This window comes from Podarcis liolepis (genome assembly GCF_965112155.1).
Source record: "Podarcis liolepis genome assembly, chromosome: 15".
Lineage (NCBI taxonomy): Eukaryota > Metazoa > Chordata > Lepidosauria > Squamata > Lacertidae > Podarcis > Podarcis liolepis.
The window spans coordinates 41685809-41705977 of NC_139566.1; the positions used below are offsets into that span (position 1 = coordinate 41685809).

A 20169-nucleotide genomic window follows, 5' to 3' on the forward strand; every position below is an offset into this window, starting at 1 on the left:
CTGCATCTGACTGGCTGCCAAGACCAGCTCAAGATATTTTGCTGCCCGAGGTGAAGAACGTCATGGTGCGTCCACTGTTATAGGTGCAAAATCTTACTAGACTGGCAGTTAATTCAATGCTGGCAAAGCAACCACGTCCTCCATCACACCTGAGGGCAGCAAACTCCCCTGGGGAGGGCAGAGAGCAGACTCTGGAGCTCACACAGCCTTCTCTGCTCTCTGCCCATCCGCCACCTGAGGCAGCCGCTTCACTCTGCCTTGTGAAGTCTAGTTGCCTGAAATGAAAACAAGGGGTGAGAGCAGCCTTGGCTGCCAGTGGAACACTTTGCCCCCTAGAGTGCCACACTGCCTCCCTGGCATCCATTAGTGCCTCCTGGACAGCAGGGACATGGGCACAGACCCCGTAGTCAGGCCGTCTTTACCCAGGGGTGCAAAGGGTGTGGGGCACCCGGGTGCCAAATTCTGGGGGGCACCAGGCGCCCACTGCCGAAGCCGCCGAAGCTCTTAACTATCTACCTGTTATGAAATAATAAATAATGCTGATCAAGCTAGAAAAACAAAATGCATATATACCTAGATATTACAGTAATATATACCTACTGTTTCACTAAAGGAATTTCAACTTGCGCTCATTTACCAAAGACACGCCGCGCTAGCAGCGGCACTTGTCATTCACAATGGTGCTATGTATGCAAAATTAACTCTTACGTCAAAATATTATGTTACGTATTGTATTGAGCTGCTATGCGGCAGCGGGGTCACCGGCACCTTTGACCCGACTGACGTTTCTCCTAAGTAGGTGCCTAAACAATACTTATAAGTTTATTAAGTGTGGTGGTGTTGTATACTTTAGTATAAGTGTCTTGTAAATAAATAAGCAAATAAAAATGTTTGTTTCTTTTTCCTTTCGCAAACAAGAGATAAAGTGTGGTGTTTGACATAAGCATAATAAAAGTTAATTTGGGGGCTAAACTAAATTTGGGGGTGCTGGGCGGATCTTTGCACCCCGGCGGCGCATATGCTAAAGACAGCATTGCCCATAGTCCAGCCCCAAACTGCAGCTGCGTGAAAACGTTGCATTTTGACCCACACACTGACTTTGGAGTCACTAGGTCCCCTGCCTTTTCTCTTGTGTCACAGATAATGCTTGCGAGAAAGACAGCATATATTTGGGGTTAAAGTGTTTAAAATTTCCATCTGGAGTAGGAGGAGTGAGGGAGGAGCTCGTCCTCCCATGTTTGCTTTATTAAAAGCTTCAGATACTGCCCCTCTCCCCGTCTCTCTCTCTGTCTCTCTTTCTCTCTTGGTGACATCGCTTTGCTGCCACAGAGAAGAAAAAATGGTGAGGCTTCATAGCTCTTAATCAAATTAGATATATATATATTGTTGCTGTCACTCTGAAGGATAACAAGAGATGTTTTTGACCCTGTGAAATCTGCAAACACTTCCTAGTTGTTCACATTTGGACTGTCCTGCAAACATTTAATCAGTGCATGAAAACTTTGTTCTTGAAACAACCAAGCAATTTCTTGGAGTGAGTGAATATGCTGTGAACACCTAATTTGTGCAGACAGTTAGACATGGGTTTATATTTTTATTTTGGTTTCATCCCTCTAGTATTGGTGGTCGTGTCAGATGTATTGTTAAAACTCTCATGACTTGCATAGAGCATTAGTTTTGAGGTGGGTTTTTTAAAACTTCTGGAGTAACTTTTTGCAAAATTAATGTCTCTGTTTTATTCTGTTTCAATCCTTAACCACTAGACGACTTACTCGGATAAAGGGCTGAAGGTAAGATCACAATGCAGTCTAATATCCATGCGCCCACCCCACCCCAAATATGGTCTATGATGTCAATGGCATTTTGGATTAATGTCTTAGGGCATAAGCTGGCGAGAAGGACCACGGCAAAAGCCTTTTTGAAATGAATATTCTCTTGTTGCATAGAAGAACTGGGCTGTGCATTTGGCAAATACCCGATAAACCTGAAAGCATGGGTACAAAAGCCACATTCTTACATTCTACAAGATGCAACTGTTTTGTATTTTAACTGAATGATTGTAATTCTTAAAGCAGAAGTGTGTGAGTCTCATAGACTCACACATTACTTAAGGGAAACCTGGGTTAGCCACCAAGTGTACTCTCATTCCAGGTCAATCCCAGCTGCCTGTTATGGGTGCATGTATGATACAGGGGTTTGCAAACAACATGTTCACCCTTTTGGGGTGTTAACGTACTAAATATGCACCAATTTCTTGTCTAATATTTTTGGATATTTCATCATAGCTGACAAAAGTGGTGTATTTAAGAAACAAAAGCTCCCCCATCTCAGCTAAAAAACAAAACAAAACAATGAGGGCACAGTTCAGCCAACATTAAGCAATTTTCAGCCTCATTAAAATGAGAGGGTGGTTAATTTTGGCTAGTTGGTGCCTTATGTTCTCAATCGATTAAGAAAAAGTGGTACATTCACTAATTATCGTGTGTGCCTGGTCCATTTGCCCAAGGCTATGATCCTAAGCTACTAGAAGGGAGTTCCATTGAACCCAATAGGACCTGCTTCCAAAATAAACCTCATTGCTCCCCACAGAGGGTAGATGTGTTAGTCTGTATCCCAGCAAAAACATTAAAGGATCTTTGCCTCTACCATCCGAGTTCTGATCCTGCCTCACCTGGCTCTGTTGAGAGGGCTTTGAATGATCCTGCCTGCAGTGGCACAGCATGTGGGGGGCACAGGGGGGGTTGCCCCAGATACAAAATGGTTAAGGGTGCAAAATTTCAACACCTGGGCTCAGTTGCAAATGGCTTCTCCTTGCAAATCAGGACAGCGGAAGACTCTTCTTTTCTTCTCTCTACAGCTGCAATCTCCTGGGGGATGCGGGTGCTATTAGGCAGCTGAATCCATATGCGTGCTCCGTCCATTTCACTCCCACCCCCACCTCTGCACGGCCCTGGGTGCTGGGACCCTATGCTACGCTACTGCCTACCTGTATTAGGGATACTGGGCTGCTCTGCCTCTGAGTGTGTCACATACCGTAATAACCAGCTACCTTTTCTCCCATTCAGCCTGAAAGAGGCCGGTTCCTTCACTTCCATTCCTTGACGTTTTGGGTTGGTAATGCAAAGCAGGTGAGTGTGCTGATAAAACCAGGAATGTCTGCCAGGGCGCGGGGGCGGGGGTTGACTCTCGAGAAAGGATGAGAGAAGAAACAGTTTGGCTCGGATTTTGGAGCAGACTTACCTGATTCGCAGTGCCCGAAACAAGATGCTTACTGCAATGCGGCAAAACTTTGAAATGTTCACTTCTCTGAATTTTGTGGTGTATACAAAGTGTGTACATTTGGGGAATGTGTTATAAGAATGCAGGTGTTTAGTGAAAACCATGTACAAACGTGCATTGTATGGGGTCAAATTGCTTGCAAAAAGGAGAAGGGCCTCATGAAATGTGTCAGGTTTCCATGAGGACTGTAGAAGAAAAGCTCACATGTGAGATATGGCAAGAGGAAAAGGCTGGGAAAATGAGAAAGAGGGGGAAGCCAGACTTGACAGAGTCCTTCCTCTTAATGTTGTTGGCTTTGCTGCTGTTGCAACCTTGTCCCCTTCCCAGGCACCTCACTGGGGCATCTGGTTGGCGTCCATGAGAACAGTGTGCTGGACTGCATGGGCCCCCTTTGGCCAGATCCAGCTGCAAATCTCTTCCTGCATTTGTTTGCAGTACGGAGGGCTGTGGAAGGGATGTGCTTCAGGCTGTTGCGCTATTGGATGCTGGAGACGGGGTGGAGACCCATCTGAAAGGCCGGGTGGGAGTGGGGCAGATTTCCTGGGTAAGCTGCATTCAATTAATGGCTTGTGCCTTGCTGGCTATGGGGGATGGGACATCACACTCCCAGGAATGTGGAGCTGGAATGGTCTTTGGACTAGCCTGATGCAACCGAGAGAGGGGAGAGGGGAGGCAGATTCTTTGCTTGGTTGGCAGGGTTAGGGAGGTGCTGAGCCAAACGCACACCGTGCACAGAGGGCTCACTCACACCCTGGCTGAAAGCCCACATTTCCCCATTCTGAATTTTGCACTGTAGCCCCCTATGCTTCCACACCTCCCTGGCTTGTTGCTGCCGCCGCATATCTTTCTACAAAGACCACAGGGCTGCTGCAGCCAATCCTCACCCCACCATGTGGCTGTTGGCATCCATCTGTCTTGAGAGACAGTGGAGTGCAGCGCCTGGGATGAAGTCAAACTGCTGTGCTAGCAGCACCGAAGTGACTTCCCTGAGGCATAAGCCTGGGCAGAGTGTCTGGAGGTCCTGCGCTGCCCAGACAACGTTAACCTCGCTGATGTGGTCCAAAGGAAAGGGAAGCAATGTGTTTGACACCGGCTTGGCGGCAAGAATTGCCAGAAAGAGTCATACAAGATGTCATCCAACCGCCTTAGGGACTCCACTCCACATTTGTGGAGGGGTTACCCCTGAGCCTTTTCTTCTCGCAAAGATATGCAGGCAGCAGAGGTTTAGGATCAGAGTTTTGCTTCTCCTAGATGGGCTACCTTCCCAGGTTGATGAGCCCCATCTACCTCACCTTTCCTCCAACAAACTGAAAGTGATGCTCCCCCCGCCATTTTGTTTCTTAATGATGTCATTTGCAAGCTGTAGTTCAATGGAAGATGCCCCCAGAGTGGTCTATTGAAGCAATACCAAAAGAAGAAGTCAGGATCTGTTCTGAGGCTTGAAGTCTGGTATGATGCGGCGCAAAAAGGGGAAAGGGGTGAGGCAGCTCCCTAAGGGCTTTTAGCCTCCCAGGCAAGGCTGGGGGGCAGAGTGGGGATTTCAACCTTAGTCCAAACCCAATATTCTGACCATTATGTCACACTGGTTCTTGCCAAGTGTCATAAAACATCACACCAGTAGGATAAACAGGTAACGCTGTACTCAATGTTGCACTGAGCAGTTCATTGCACTGCACAAGGCTTTCTCCTTGTGTAACAGAACCATCTCCCCTCTGTGCCCCCCAGCTGATCTTGGGGTTTCTCCTCCCTGCAGAGTGGATTTGAGGATGGCGTAAGATGTGGGGGGAGGAGGGGGGAGGGAGCTACCATTGCAACAATTTAGCTGATTATGGCCCATAGTCTTAATATGTGTCTGGTGACTTACTGATAACATGCTTTTTAAAAAAACCATTTTGCTTTTTTTCCACCCGTGTGTTTTAAAGGCTGCTTCATTTTATTGCAACAAAATGGGGTTTGAGGAACTGGCCTACAAAGGTCTGGAGACGGGAAGCAGAGAGGTGGTGTCCCATGTGGTCAAACAGGACAAGGTAAGGAGGGGAGAAAACTGCATTGATGTAGGCTTGGGGGGGGGGTCTAGGGTTGCCATATTGCAAGAAATGAAAATCCAGAGACAAAGAAATTGTTAACCTTTTTTTAAAAAAAGAAAAGATCCTGCGGAGGTAGAAGGTGTGAGAGCAAGCTTGCAAAACCAGTCCATTTGTCTAGGCAACAGTTGTAGCTGACAACTAGCACCATGATCCACATGCCAGAGGGATAAGCTGAGCTGCAAGGGCTACAACTAAGTGATATTGCCCTCTGGGCAAATGAGTGGGTCTCCCTGTGTCCCCCCCCCCCCAGCTGCCAAGGGAAGGGAACAATAGGCATTGCTGGGCAGAGGGCAGGCTGAAAAGCTGGAGACAGAGACATGCTTGCTCTGCGCTAAATCCAAGCTGTGACTCAAAGGACAAGCAAGATCTCCTGGGGTGTTCATGCTGTGAGCCTCTTCGTTCTATGCTCAGGTTATATATGTGTGTAGATAAAAGGTAAAGGGACCCCTGACCATTAGGTCCAGTTGCGGACAACTCTGGGGTTGCGGCGCTCATCTCGCTTTATTGGCCGAGGGAGCCGGCGTACAGCTTCCAGGTCATGCGGCCAGCATGACTAAGCCGCTTCTGGAGAACCGGAGCAGCGCACAGAAATGCCGTTTGTCTTCCCGCCGGAGCGGTACCTATTTATCTACTTGCACTGTGACGTGCTCTCGAACTGCTAGGTTGGCAGGAGCGCCCACCTTCTGATTGGCAAGCCCTAGGCTCTGTGGTTTAACCCACAGCACCACCCGTGTCCCTTGATGTATGTAGATAAACCTTCTATAAACCATATATTCTAAAGATCCTCACTCCAAGGAAATGGAACCTGGAACCCTTGGACTCTCTTACCCTTTGGAGAGTTGGGCTGGAGTGTAACAGTACTGTGAATAGGGGAGGGGGACCCACGACTGTCTTGGGTCTAGCAAAGAGAGACCAACTCTCTAAGCCAGCCTTTTGCCAACCAGGTACCCTCCAGATGTTATGGAATATTCCTGTTTTTAGCTTCCTGTTGGTTGTCTCAATGATCTTGGATATCAACATTTTAAATGAATGCCAATGTCAGCATTTCAGCCTTTGACTCATCACTATTATTCTGATTACCAACAGATCATATTTATCTTCTCCTCGGCTCTCAACCCTGGAAATCAAGGTAATTCAAGAGTTGGTCCTGTTGTAACTTTTCTTACCAAACGAGTTCCTTTTGAAACCCTGGGAGTTCTGTGTCCAGCTCTGGGAGCCACATTTTGAGACAGTTGTTGGCTCCATGCAGGTCAGGAGGTCAGGAGTAGGGTGAACAGGATGGGGGGGGGGTTCTGGACTCTCAGTAAGGAATGCATTAAATTGCTGGCTATGCTTTAGCCTGGAGGAGAGAAGTTTAAGGGGAGACGGGAGACGTGAAAGTGGTCTTCAAATATCAGAAGGGTTGTTGCATAAAAGGTGGAACAGACTTTTTCTCTGTTTCTCCAGAGGGCAGGACTTGAATCAAGGACCAGGAATGGCAGGGAGGGGCAGATTTTGGCCAGATATGCAGAGAAAGTTCCTAAAAGCAACTGCTCCTGCCCTGTCTGCCACAGGGGGAGCTGGCAGACTCCCCTCCGCAGCACTATTTAAGCCGAGGCTGTGCAGCCCTTTGTAAGGGGCTGCTGCACGATTGTGTCTTGCAGATTCTGCTCTGAGCATTGGGGGGTGAAGCTCAATGCCCTCCCAGGGTCTCCTTCAATGCAGTTCACTGGTTTATTTTACTGTGCTTCAAGTTACCGTATTTTTTGCTCTTTAAGACTCACTTTTTCCCTCCTAAAAAGTAAAGGGAAATGTGTGTGCGTCTTATGGAGCGAATGCAGGCTGCGCAGCTATCCCAGAAGCCAAAACAGCAAGAGGGATTGCTGCTTTCACTGCGCAGCGATCCCTCTTGCTGTTCTGGCTTCTGAGATTCAGAATATTTTTTTTTCTTGTTTTCCTCCTCCAAAAACTAGGTGCGTCTTATGGTCTGGTGTTACATAGATCATCTTGTTGTTTCCAGCCCAGGTGTGCCATCTAGGGGAGCTGGGGGGCCGAGGGCTCCACCCACATTTTCAAGGGGTGGGTTGGGCCCCCTCAAAATTCAGTGACCCTGCACACTGAAAGCTCTCTGATGGTCTCTCCCAGGGGTGTGGCTAGGCAAAGCATCTTCACCCTGGCGTGTCCTTTTGAGAATTGCCTGGGCCCCTTCCCGGAAGACACCAAAACGAGAGGCTGCATAAAAAAATAGGGTGGGGGCAGGGGATGGCAGGCCAAGTTGGCATGTCTGGGGGGGGGGTGTATGTGTGATGTCACGCATGCGCGATGCCCTCCCTCCCGGCAGTGTTGGGCACAAGTTGGTGCCTCTGTTCCAGCCTGTAGTGTTGGCGCATTTTGCTCCATGGAGCCATGGAAGCGGCCTGCATTGTGATTCTTAGCTACAATGGCTTTGTTCTCCCTCCGAGTTGAAGGCAGCACAACTTTGTTGGGAATCCCAAATGGGGAATTGCCTGCTGTGCTCACGTCCTGCCTTCAGGCTTCTTGTAGGCATCTTGGTTGGCTGTTGTGAGAACAGGATGCTGGACTAGAGGAGTTATGGGCCTGATCCAGTGGCTAGGCCCTTCTCATATTTCCATGTCCTTCACAACCCATCAGTGGTGCCATAGGTGCCCACTCGCACCGAAGATTGTGGGTGCCCACAACGAAGGGCTTCGACTTCACCCATTGACTTTGGAGTGGCTCAGTCCCCCAAATATATTGTTGTGGGTGCTGAAGCACCCATGGCTCCCTAGAGTGAGCTCCAGTGAGTGGTGCTTTAATATCATAAGGACGGATCCAGCCAAAGGGATACCCTGTCCAGCCCCCAGATTCTCTTCATGGCCAAGCAGATGCCTCTGGGAAGCGCTCAAGCAGGGCCGTCTTTCCCATAGGGCTTAGTGGTCCGTTGCGCCAGGGCACCAGCCTCTCAGGGGCGCCCCAGCGAGTGGGGGAGCTGCATGGCTTTGCCGGTGGCCTCCCCTTTCCCTGCATGCCCGCCAGCTGGCGGGCGTGCAGCTTGCCTCCCAGGCCTCCTCGAGGATTGCTCTCCTGCAGCAGCATGGGGGAGAGTTGTGCCCCCAATAGCTTCAGCCCCCCCCCCCACTATCTGTGGTAATTTGGGGGTGCTGGGCGGATATTTGCACCCCGGCGCTGCATCTGCTAAAGACAGCCCTGCCCTCGAGCAGCCTGGCCTGGTGGCTGTAGGCCTCTCCCTCCTTTTTCCTTTCTGCGTTCTCTGATGGGCCTTGAAGGCTGGATTCAGGGTCACCACGTCTGCCAGTTCCTCAGCTGGAGTTTTTACCAGGGTTATATGCAGCCCCTTGGCAGGACTTCAAATGCAGGCTTCTCCTTGTCTCAGGGGAGAGATGGAGTCTCCTTTGCTCTTAAAGGACAATGCAGTTAATTCACTAGCACAGGTAATTCGCTGTGCCTTACTAAGACACAGCTGGCGTTCAGTGTTCTGAGGTACACTGCCTCTGACTATGGAGGTTTCATCTTTTTTGGCCAATAGCAGTTGACAAACTTCTCCTCCATTAAATTGTCTTGGTGTTTCCTCTTTCTCTCTCTCTCATTATGCAGAAATGGGAGCACACTTAGTGAAGCATGGGGATGGAGTCAAAGATGTTGCCTTTGAAGTGGAGGACTGTGATTTCATCGTGCAGGTGAATCTCTGCTGAAGAGGGTCTCTGTGTGACTTGAGAGGCTTGCTAGCCTTTTGCCTTGCTTCATCTAGTAGGTGCTATTTTTATTTTTCCCACTCAGAAAGCTAGAGAGCGTGGAGCTCTGATTGTTAAAGAACCCTGGATAGAGGAAGATAAACACGGGAAGGTGAAATTTGCAGTCGTTCAGACGGTAAGAAAGTGAGGGCTTTCACCTATAAACTGCATTTGGACAGACTCAGGAAATGATAATACTAATAGGCAGTTGTTGTTAGACAGTGGAACGGACTGGAAGGTAGAGGTTAAATGGTCATCTGTCAGGGATACATTGCAGGGGGTTGGACTAAACTCTACGGCTGTGATTAATAAATAGGATTTATGTAGCACGTTTTCTAGGCACTTTGTTTTTATTTTATCAGAAACCCTTAAAACAAGCCTATCTTATTAGCCTCATGTTTCTGAACTGGAGACTGAGAGAAATTACTAGACTTCTTCAGCCTCAAGAAGAAGTTATGCATTTAGCCAAAGGTAGTGATTAATGTATAGAGTCAGAGGTCCTGTTTGCCATTGAAATATACTCGGAGTCCTGTAGTGACTCCATGCTCTTTATTGCAGCTTGTAAAACAGTGATTGAATTGCCCCCCAAACCTCAGGCCTTTATATACATTATTTACACAATGAGTCCCGTCTGATTGGCTGATTCTGCTTCCCTCCTGGAGCCTGATTGGTCTTTTCCTGCAGGCCAATCAGTTGTTGCATTCTACGATCCTACCAGCCTAATAGGTTGATTAACTTCCTCCTGGAGCCTGATTGGTCTTTGCCTGCAAGCCAATCAGTTGTTGCATTCTAGGATCCTACTTGCCTATTGTTCTAGGATCCAAGCTTAGTACATAACACCATATATATAACACCATATATATTTAAAACAGCATGATGGCACTTTAATTAGTCATGCCGCCCCCCCCATTACAAAAGCATCCTGGGAAGTGTAGTTTAAGGGTGTTGAATAGCTGTTTTGGAGGTGCCTAGTCCCCTCACAGAGCTACAATTCTCAACTCTACAATTAAATAATCCCTCCCTCTTCCCATGGATTTCTGGGAGTTGTAGGCCTGTGAGGGGAATCAGAGTCTCTTCCCCTGAGTGCGAAGACAGGCTCTGGTGAAAGGAGCAGACAAGACCAAGAGTCAACAGTCAAGAAAGCGGTTTCTGCACATGCTGTAGAGGGAAGTGAGGGGAAGGGGGGAGCAAGGAAGCAGCTGCCCCCCCAAATCAAGTAAATAAATAAAAACACCTAACTAAAAGTAGAAATTGTAGAAAGATTTTGACAGATTTTCCTGAGCACTTGGGGTCAAAAGAAAGTCATTTAAAACAACTGTTGCTGAGATTTGGCAGAAATCAATAAAACAAGTTTTGGGGGCAGGGAGTCAGCTCACTAGAGTGATATTAAAACGTTGCACTTTCCTCTTCCTCCTCCTCCATCTAGTATGGAGACACCACACACACCCTGATAGAGAAGAGGGGCTACAAGGGGCTTTTCCTGCCTGGGTTTGAGCCCCCCATCTTCAGGGACCCTCTGTTGAAAAGACTGTAAGTACCAGCCCTTACTGCTCTGGTTAAACTCTAGCGTGAAAGATCTGAGTCTCATTTTAGACTGGGTGCCATTCCACACACTTAGATTTGCCACTGGGACTGTTCAACCAGCAAGGAGCTAGTCCTGGCCATTTCTGAGTGTCATTCCCACATTAGACTTTTAGATACCGTATTTTTCGCCCTATAGGACGCACCGGCCCATAGGACGCACCTAGTTTTTGGGGGGGGAAATCAAGGAAAAAAATTTATTTTCCCCCCAGGTTTGCGCAGCCACCCCCAAGCTAGAAGAGGGAGACGAAGCGCTCCGTCTCCCTCTTCTGAAATCAGGGACAGCTTGCCCCGCTGTCCCCCGAGTTTGTGGGGCTGGTGGGGGGAGAAGCAAGCTTGCTTCTCCCCCCCCCCCCCCGCCAGCCTCCAGATCAGGTTGGGGAATAACGGGGTGGCGGCACTCCGCCTCCCCGCTCTCCCGCGAGCTTGTGGGGCTGGCAGGGGGGAGAAGCAAGCTTGCTTCTCCCCCCCCCCCTGCCAGCCTCCAGATCAGGTCGGGGAATAGCGGGGTGGCGGCGCTGCGCCTCCCCGCTGTCCCCCGAGCTTTTGGGCTGCAGGCTGCTGCCCGCAAGCCTTGCGAGCCCGCAGGACATTCCGCCGGGCTTGCAAGACTTGCGGGTAGCTTCCTGAAGCCTGGAGAGCGAGAGGGGTCGGTGCGCACCGACCCCTCTTGCCCTCCAGCTTCAGCAAAAGCCTGCATTCGCCCCATAGGACGCACACACATTTCCCCTTCATTTTTGGAGGGGGGAAAGTGCGTCCTATAGGGTGAAAAATACGGTAATCTTTTCTCTCTCTTCCCCGCCACCCCTCCCCCTGCACACAGATTAGCACAGTGACCCCACTGGAAGTTGTTATCCTTCTAGGTACACAGTTCAGACAAGCTTAAGCGTACACCTGAATCAAAACAAAAATCACGCTCAAAGAACCTTTGGTGACTTTCATCAGAGGGAGTTTGATGTCTGGTTATTATTATTATTTACCAACAACCAAACACAAACAGTGAGACCCCCAGGCGGCTGATACATTGGGTATACATAATCAATAATAACATATTCAAATCAACCATATGTACAGTTTTATATACGTTAACACTCCTCCATCCACAAGGTTTCTTTACATTTTTATTGCCCCAAATTGTTCAAACCTACCCAAATAATTCAATAGCTTCTCAAACCAATCCTCCTCTTTCTCACTGACCTTAAACCCTTTCATGCTGTGTATCTTCACAGTTACTGTAGATATTCTAAAATTATAATATTATTCAGTTTTTTTCCTCCATTGGTTCACCCCAGCTCTTCTGGATTTTTCCAATTACTCGCTATAACCTGTCTGGCTGCAGTTACCATCAATTTTACCCATTTACATTCCTCTTTTGTTTTTAACTTGGTGCTACTCAGACTAATAAGAAGCATTAATTTAGCTATCCCCACCTTCCTACCCACAATTCCCGATATTTCTATACCAATCTGTTTCCAAAATTTATTAACTAACGGACAATCCCACCACATATGACTGTATGTTCCCATCACTCCACATTTCCTGATTTTATTTATTTATTTATTTATTTATTGCATTCACATCCCACTTTTTCTCTCTCTAAGGAGTTCAAGGTGGCATCCCTTGTTCTCTCTGCTGCTCATTTAATCCTCACAACCACCCTTTGAGGTAGGCTAGGCTGAGGGGAATGACTGGCCCAAGGCCACCCTGGGAACTTCACGACCAAGTTGCTGGACTCCCAGATTCTATGCTGACACTCTAGCAGGACACCACACTGGCTTATGGGGAACCCTTTGTGTAAAGGGAGATTAACCCCTGAAAGGCGGACAAGAGCTTAATTTGCAAATGGGTTGCTGAGATACTTCAGATGGGCCTTTGGCAACAGGCTTCTCTTGCCTATACGTTTTTCTCTGGAAAGAGTTAATGGGGGTGGGAGGATCTGAGGCCAACTTGTCTGCATGAGAAGTACTCATCCCACAAAAAACACCAAACCCCTGACCTCACCTGCCTTTTCTTTCTCAGGCCACCTGGGAAACTGAACTTCATTGACCACATAGTGGGGAACCAGCCTGACCAGGAGATGAACTCTGTGGCAGAATGGTAAAGATTGCTTTTGGAAATCAACTTAAGGGAAGAATTGCTTTCCTTCTAGAACATGAAACTTCCCCGATGACAACACAGGACATTTAGAGCAGCCATGGGGACCCCAGATGTTGTGGGCCTGATCAATCTAAATCCCTGATGCAGAGGAACTGATTTTAGGACATTTATTATGGGTGGCCTTTACAACATGATATGTACGTACGCAAACACGCATCCAGGGGGTGGGGTCCCCAACTGAGTCTTCTTCGATCCAGGTGACAGAAAGCCTCATTTCAGCCCTGCTCATAGACCATCCTCTCCTGGGGCTTTGCATACCCACCAGCCCAGCATGTGGGGGATGGGGAGGAAGGAAGGGGGGCTGACCCTCTCCTTGGCTCTGCTCAAGGGAACGTGGCCCAGGGGATGCGGGCAGCTGGGCCTCGGCTGTGGCTTTATCAGCGGGGATATCAAAGGGCAATAGCTATGATGGCTAACATTGATCTTCAGGTCCATCTACTCTATTCCTCTGAATGCCAGCTGCTGGAGACAATCAGCTTTTGGCTTCCTGTCCTGCATGAGGATTTCCCAGGATAATCTGGTTAACTGCTGGTGGGACTATTAGGTTGGACAGCTGTGCTGCCTGGGGCTTGATGGGAGTTGCAGTCCAAAACATCTGGAGGTTTGGAGAAGAGTGGACTAGATGGACTTTTGATGTGATCTCGCTTAGCTGCCTGGAGATCCACCCCCCTCGCTCCCCCTCCCATTAGCTGCTTTTTAAATGGAATTTCCAAGACAAATGCAATTATAAACACCCACGGAGCAGATCCCCTCTCCCTTCCCTCTTTGAGCTTCCAAGCAAGCAGCCTCCATTCCAGCCACAGTTCCATAGACCCAGAGCTGCAACTCTGGAAGGGAGATCAACAGCCTCTGTAGACCATGGGCCAGTCTCCCTCTGTGCAGTGGCCGGCCGTGGCTCTCCAGGAGATTAGATGGGAGTTGTCAGGGAACTGACATTGGAGCGAGAGGCGAAGGGGAGGCTCCCAGATGATGCTGGCGAAGGACCCAGCAGCAGGGGGAGAAACAGCTCAGTAGAGGGGGAAGCCAATCAGCGCAACACCGGGGATAAAGGGAGGCAGACGGGGGAATTGGAGAGAGGGCTCCAGGACTCTTCACTGGACATCAGTGAGGAGAGCCCAGGTCCTCCGCTACCCACGCCTTCCCTGCGCAGAAGACTCCTGCGCAGTGAGAGGAGGAGGAGACTGGGTGTCAAACAACTTTTATGCTGGAAGAGGTTCAAGAAACGCCCACTGACGGATTCTGCCAGTGACTGAGGCAGCCGCGATGAGAAGGGGCTGTGCAGTCAGAAAGGTTTAACAAGGCAAATTAACCGAGAAAGGCACCAGTTTACGCACGAGTAACTCATACCTATAACAGGAGTCTTCCCCAGCCATATCTGACGATACTAGGGATTGAGCCTGGGGTCTTTGTAAGCAAAGTGTGTGTGGTGCCTCCTCTAAAAACAAAGGAGGTCTCTAGTCCTCACTGTTCTGAATAAAGGATTGAATTAGATAGAAACTGCTTTCGACAGAGTTAGACCGTTGGCCCATCCACCTGGCTTGGTACTGTGCAACCCTGACTGGCAGTGACTCTCTGCCTGGACATATCAGGGGTTGAAGGTGGGTGCAGGAGCAGGTGCTCTACACCTGAGCTATGGGCTCTTCACAAAAGAAGCAGATGGATGTCAGAGCAGGAAGCTGCTCAGATAGCTCTTGCTACCTTGCTGCATCTCCTTGTCGCAACTTTTAAATTCTTCAGTCATTAATTTTTCAAAATAATGTTTGTGAATGCATCTAGATTCCACCCAGGATGTTCTCTAAGAATATAATTGTGGCTAAAACCCTCGGCCTACTCATTCTGACATGTGGCGCTTCTTGCACATCCGCAGGTACCAGAGAAACCTCCTCTTCCACCGTTTCTGGTCTGTGGACGACAAGCAGCTGCACACAGAGTACAGTGCCCTCCGGTCCATTGTGGTGGCCAATTATGAAGAGACCATTAAAATGCCCATCAATGAGCCTGCAATAGGGAAGAGGAAGTCTCAGATCCAGGTGAAAGCCGAGACTCCCTGGGTCCTTTGTGTCAGGGCTGAGTGGCCAGAGTTGAGCCTCGAGCCAGGGCAGAGGAACAGGCAGAGACACACCAGGCCAAACAGGAAGCCTTTCAATATCCTCCAGTGGCCAATCTGGGGGGATGGTTCCATCTTGGTGCCTGGGAAGGCATTGCCACCTGCAATTCCAGTTGTGTGCTACCAGGTGCAGCTGCCCGCTAGAGAAGAAGGTGCCAGTTTCTAACTCCAGCGGCTTGTAGCATAAATTTGTTTTAGGGGGTGCCAACTGCTTTGGGGGGCTCTGGGCACTTGGCATGCTGGGGAAACTCTGGGGTGCAACAGAGAGAGAGAGATGCATATTCTATTGGCTGCAATGGAATGCCTCAAGCCTCATTTAATTGGGGGAGGGGGACCCTTTGACACCCTTCCTGTGCTTACTGTGTGCTTTTCCGCTCTGCAGGAATACGTGGACTATTACGGGGGCCCTGGAGTCCAACACATCGCTCTGAATACCTCGGATATTATTGCTTCAGTAAGACAGTGCATTCCCTGATCAGTCTACCAATAAGTGGCCACCTTTGGGAATGTGGCCTTTGTCATTGCTGTGTACATTTTTGGGTTGCAGGTCACAAACCTGAAAGAACGTGGCACGGAATTCCTGGTGGTGCCCCCCACCTACTACCAAAAACTCAGGGAGAAATTGAAATCAGCCAAGATCAAGGTGAAGGAGAACATGGAAAAACTGGAGGTGAGTTGGCTACCAGGGCTACCCTACATCTTGCGGTTTGGCTTAGTGGCCAGAAGGTTGGCCTAGACTGGGACTTCATCATGCAGCGCATTGTTAAACTATGGAACTTGCTGCCACAGGAGGCAGTGATGGCCATGGGACAAATTCAGTGGCTACTAGTCCTGGGGGCTGAACAGGAGGCTGAACTAGATGGCCCATTGGCCTGATGAAACAGGGTTTTCTTATGTTCTTACCGACTGGCGAGGCATGAAGTCAAATCCCTACTCATCTGTGAAGCTTGGTGGGTGACCTTGAAATAACCACTAGCTCCAAGTTGTGGTGGGAGCAAAACAGAAAGGTCAAGAACCAGATACTCCCCTTGGACGACCTTTAAGCCTTTAAGGTGGGACTGGCTATCCTGTGACCTTGGACTCCACGCTCTCACCAGCCCCAGCCAGCATGGCCCAACGCCGGAGAGAGATGTGAGGTGGAGTCCAGCAACATCTGGAGGGCCACAGGTTAACCCCATCCCAGCTTTGAGGGCATCACTTCCTGGTGCAGCTGGCATTCTCCATGACCCTTCCCCACTGCAGGGAGGTGGGACTGATTTGGATGGTCAGACTCCGCCATTTAATGGATCCAAATGGTTTCCAAAGGGTAGTAGGGGATGTTTTATCCCATGTTGATAGCCTTTTAGCTGACTCCCTGTTGGCCCGCTGGAATGCAAAGTTAACCAGGACTATTGACTGTCTGGTTCCGAAGCACCCTCTCCAAATGAATGGAGTCTGGACAGCCCTGTGGTTTTTCCCAGAGCTGAGGGCGGTAGCGGAAAACTCATTCTGAATCAGACCAAACACGGTTAGAGCTCAGCGTCAAGCCTACCAAGTGGCGATAGCGACGGCAAAGAGGACATTCTTCACCGCCTCTATTGCATCTGCAGAAAACAGCAGCAGGAGACCCTTTCAAGTGGTTCGCAATCTAGCAGAACCACCTCCACCATCAGGGCCTGGTGGGGATCCCAAGATCTCCTGCAATGAATTTGCAAAGTTTTTTGCAGATAAAGTCGCTCAGATTCGGAAAGAGGTAGACTCCTCCGTGGGAGCAGGGCCGGGGTGGGAGAGTGCTAGAGTCCTGTCCAGTCAAGTTGCGTGGGATCAGTTCCTATCTGTTACCTTCGAGGATGTGGACAGGCTGCTTGGATGAGTGAAATTAACCATCTGTCTCCTTGATCCTTGCCCATCCTGGTCCTGAATGGGGTAACTGTGCCCCTGAAGGACCAGGTGTGCAGCCTGGGAGTCATTTTGGACTCACAGCTGTCCATGGAGACGCAGGTCAATTCTGTGTCCAGGGCAGCTGTCTACCAGCTCCACCTGGTACGCAGGCTGAGACCCTACCTGCCCACAGGCTGTTTTGCCAGAGTGGTGCATGCTCTAGTTATCTCCCGCTTGGACTACTGCAATGCGCTCTATGTGGGGCTACCTTTGAAGGTGACCCGGAAACTGCAACTAATCCAGAATGCGGCAGCTAGACTGGTGACTGGGAGTGGCTGCCAAGAACACATAACACTGGTCTGGAGACTTACATTGGCTCCCAGTGCATTTCTGAGCACAATTCAAAATGTTGGTGCTGGCCTTTAAAGCCCTAAACAGCGTTGGCCCTGTATACCTGAAGGAGCAGCTCCACCCCCATCATTCAGCCCGGACACTGAGGTCCAGTGCCAAGGGCCTTCTGGCGGTTCCCTCACTGTGAGAAGTGAGGTTACAGGGAACCAGGCAGAGGGTCTTCTCGGTGGTGGCACCTGCACTGTGGAACGCCCTCCAATCAGATATCAAGGAAATAAACAACTTTCTGACTTTCAGAAAACATCTGAAGGCAGCCCTGTTTAGGGAAGTTTTTAATGTCTAATGTTTTACAATTTTTTATGTGCTGTAAGTTGCCCAGAGTGGCTGGGGAAACCCAGCCAGATGGGCAGAGTATAATAAAAATTGTTGTTGTTGTTGTTGTTGTTGTTGTTGTTATTCACCTCATCCTTTCCCTGGGCAACTTCTATCAATGCCCTTTCATTTGCTTCTGCTCTAAAGGAACTCAAAATCCTAGTTGACTTTGACGAGAAGGGATACCTGCTTCAGATCTTCACAAAGCCTGTTCAGGACAGACCGACTGTCTTCCTTGAGGTCATCCAGCGCCACAATCACCAGGTTTGTTGGGCAGCTGGGGCTCACCCCAAGCTCAGGGGAAACAAATCAACTCTCACAGATTGGTGGCTTTCTATTCTACCCTGCTCAGTTGTTTTTTTTTAAAAAAAAACAACCACCTTGCATGATAAAAGTTGGGAAATGACCACCTTTTTAAGGCACAAAAGGGACTCAACTTGGACAATCCAGATGTTGTATTGCAACCACTAGAATCAGCTGTTGGCCAGATTTTACTATGCTGCAGCTAATTGTCAGAGGGTAATGTGGCTTGCAGGCCAGATGATCTGAGCAACCAGTAGGGCAGGCATAGGCGAACTTTGCCCTCCAGATGTTTTGAGACTAGTTTCCATCATCCCTGACCACTGGTCCTGTTAGCTAGGGATGATGGGAGTTGTAGTCCCAAAACATCTGGAGGGCTGAGTTTGCCTATGTCTTCAGTAGGGGCTTGGCTGACTGTGAATTATTGTCTCCTCTGTCTGATCAGTTCATTGCTACTAACCTCACCTCCTGCCCCTTGAAAACAGACTACCTGCCTCACTTTGGCTAGGTACCTGCCTCTGGCCTTCCCGATTTCTGAGTTTACTGCTCTGGAATTTGGCATTAGTCTACTCTGAACTAGGGACTTAACTCTGCGCCTTCCAAGTTCCAAGGGGCTGTCTGCAGGTCTGACCCTGACAACCCTTATTCAAAAGACAGATGGAATAACAACAACATTGCTGGTGTGGCTATTAAATCTGAGCTGATGGGAATGCATCACCATCCACCATCATGCTTCTGTGTTCATATGAGGCACATTGTGACTGATCTTTGGCTTCTCTGCTGTATCGACCATTCCATCTGAGGTGGAGTGGAGATCCCACCTGCCATGGAAGAGAGCTCCAGCTGGGGTATCAAGAAGAAAGTGCTTGCACTATTTACACATTTCTCTCTCTCCTGTGGCTTTAGGGATTCGGTGCTGGAAACTTCAAATCTTTGTTTGAAGCTATTGAACTGGACCAAGATGCCCGGGGAAACCTCACTGTCCTGACACCCACCAGAGAATCAGACTTTGTGTAATGCTCAGGAGGAAACAGTATGGATATATACAGAAAGTGGGATGCACTATGCAAAAAAGGATTGGAATAATTCCTCCCAGTTCAGGCTTTCCTGAAGGCGGTTCTAAAGTCTTCCTTTTCCCCTCCATTGGCTATTTTTTTTATTAAAAAAAAAAGTTAATACCACGGGAGCCTTCCTCCATGTCCACTTTGGAGAGATCCCTCAGGTTGGCTGAAATAAACAAACGAAATTGAATTTGTCTGTTCCTGATCCCAGTATTTTGCATGGCACTTGAAAAAGGACTGTAACAGCTACACAGTTTTGGGGCTATGTAAAAACTGCAACTTTTGAGTCATGGAATCAGTGAGTCGCAAGAGTCCTCAAAATGAATCAAGTTGAAGCCCCAGGCGGTGCAGGAACCCTTCCTTATGCCATTTTTGTTGATAGGTGTCTACCTACATGCCACCGAGTGCAGCAGTCTGCTTCCAGCAGCAACAGCAGCCAGCTGCAAGATCCAGATGCTCACAAGCCAGGGATAAGTAGCCTTTCCTATTATGGTTTTTGCCCTTGTCCAATGAGGCTCTTGTTATCTGCCATGTCTGGAGAGCAGGGATGGGGAACCTGGTACCCTCCAGTTATTGCTGGACCCCAAACTCCCATCAGCCCCAGCCAGTATGGCAAATGGTATGGGGTGATGAGCACTGTAGCCTGCCCTACAACAAATGGAGGTCTGCAGGTTCCGCCACCTCCTCTGTAGGTGAACTTGGCTTCCCTGAGATTTGCGTAACTTTTGCTCAAAGCCCTTTAAAACTTAGTGGCTACCTTCACATCATTTATTAAAATATTGTTAACCCAGCCACTGTCCAAAGGTTTCAGGACCAGGTGTACCAATAAGTAAACAAAGCAGCTACAAGTCAGGATCAGATAATAAAGCAATAAATAATCTTAAAACACAAGCAGTCCTTGTACGACATTATGTTAGATGAATCAACACAATAGTAAGTATGTCCTGGCAAATCAACATGGTACACTGGAACCTCGACTTACATACGCCTCGTCTTGCGGACATTCCAAGTTGCGTCCACGGCAAACCTGGAAGTAAACACTGGGTTTGCTGCAATTCGTGCAAGTGGCTTCTGCCATCTGCACGTGTACAGAAGCAGCCGCCGCATGCACATGCACTGCACACAAGATGTGTCTTCTAGCATCCTGTTTCGACCAGTGGACGGACCTCCAGAATGGATTATGTCCGTAGTAGAGGTTCCACTGTATTATGAGAGAGGAAGATGAATTTCTCTATTTACAGCTCCCACAGTGCTTGAGGAATTACGTTTTTTTCATACTTCAG

The 20169-nt window shown here is 48.8% G+C and overlaps 1 protein-coding gene across 1 annotated transcript; it reads left to right on the forward strand.

Annotated features, from left to right (window-relative positions):
- Positions 1-1109: 1109 nt before the first annotated feature.
- Positions 1110-19076, forward strand: HPD (4-hydroxyphenylpyruvate dioxygenase). Its single transcript, XM_083476467.1, has 14 exons — positions 1110-1342; positions 1764-1790; positions 3066-3128; positions 5202-5306; positions 6453-6495; positions 8961-9043; positions 9144-9233; positions 10524-10627; positions 12698-12775; positions 14703-14865; positions 15325-15396; positions 15490-15612; positions 17673-17789; positions 18732-19076. The coding sequence occupies exons 1-14, from the start codon at positions 1235-1237 to the stop codon at positions 18840-18842; spliced, it is 1287 nt and encodes a 428-aa protein (XP_083332593.1). The 5' UTR covers positions 1110-1234; the 3' UTR covers positions 18843-19076.
- Positions 19077-20169: the final 1093 nt, after the last annotated feature.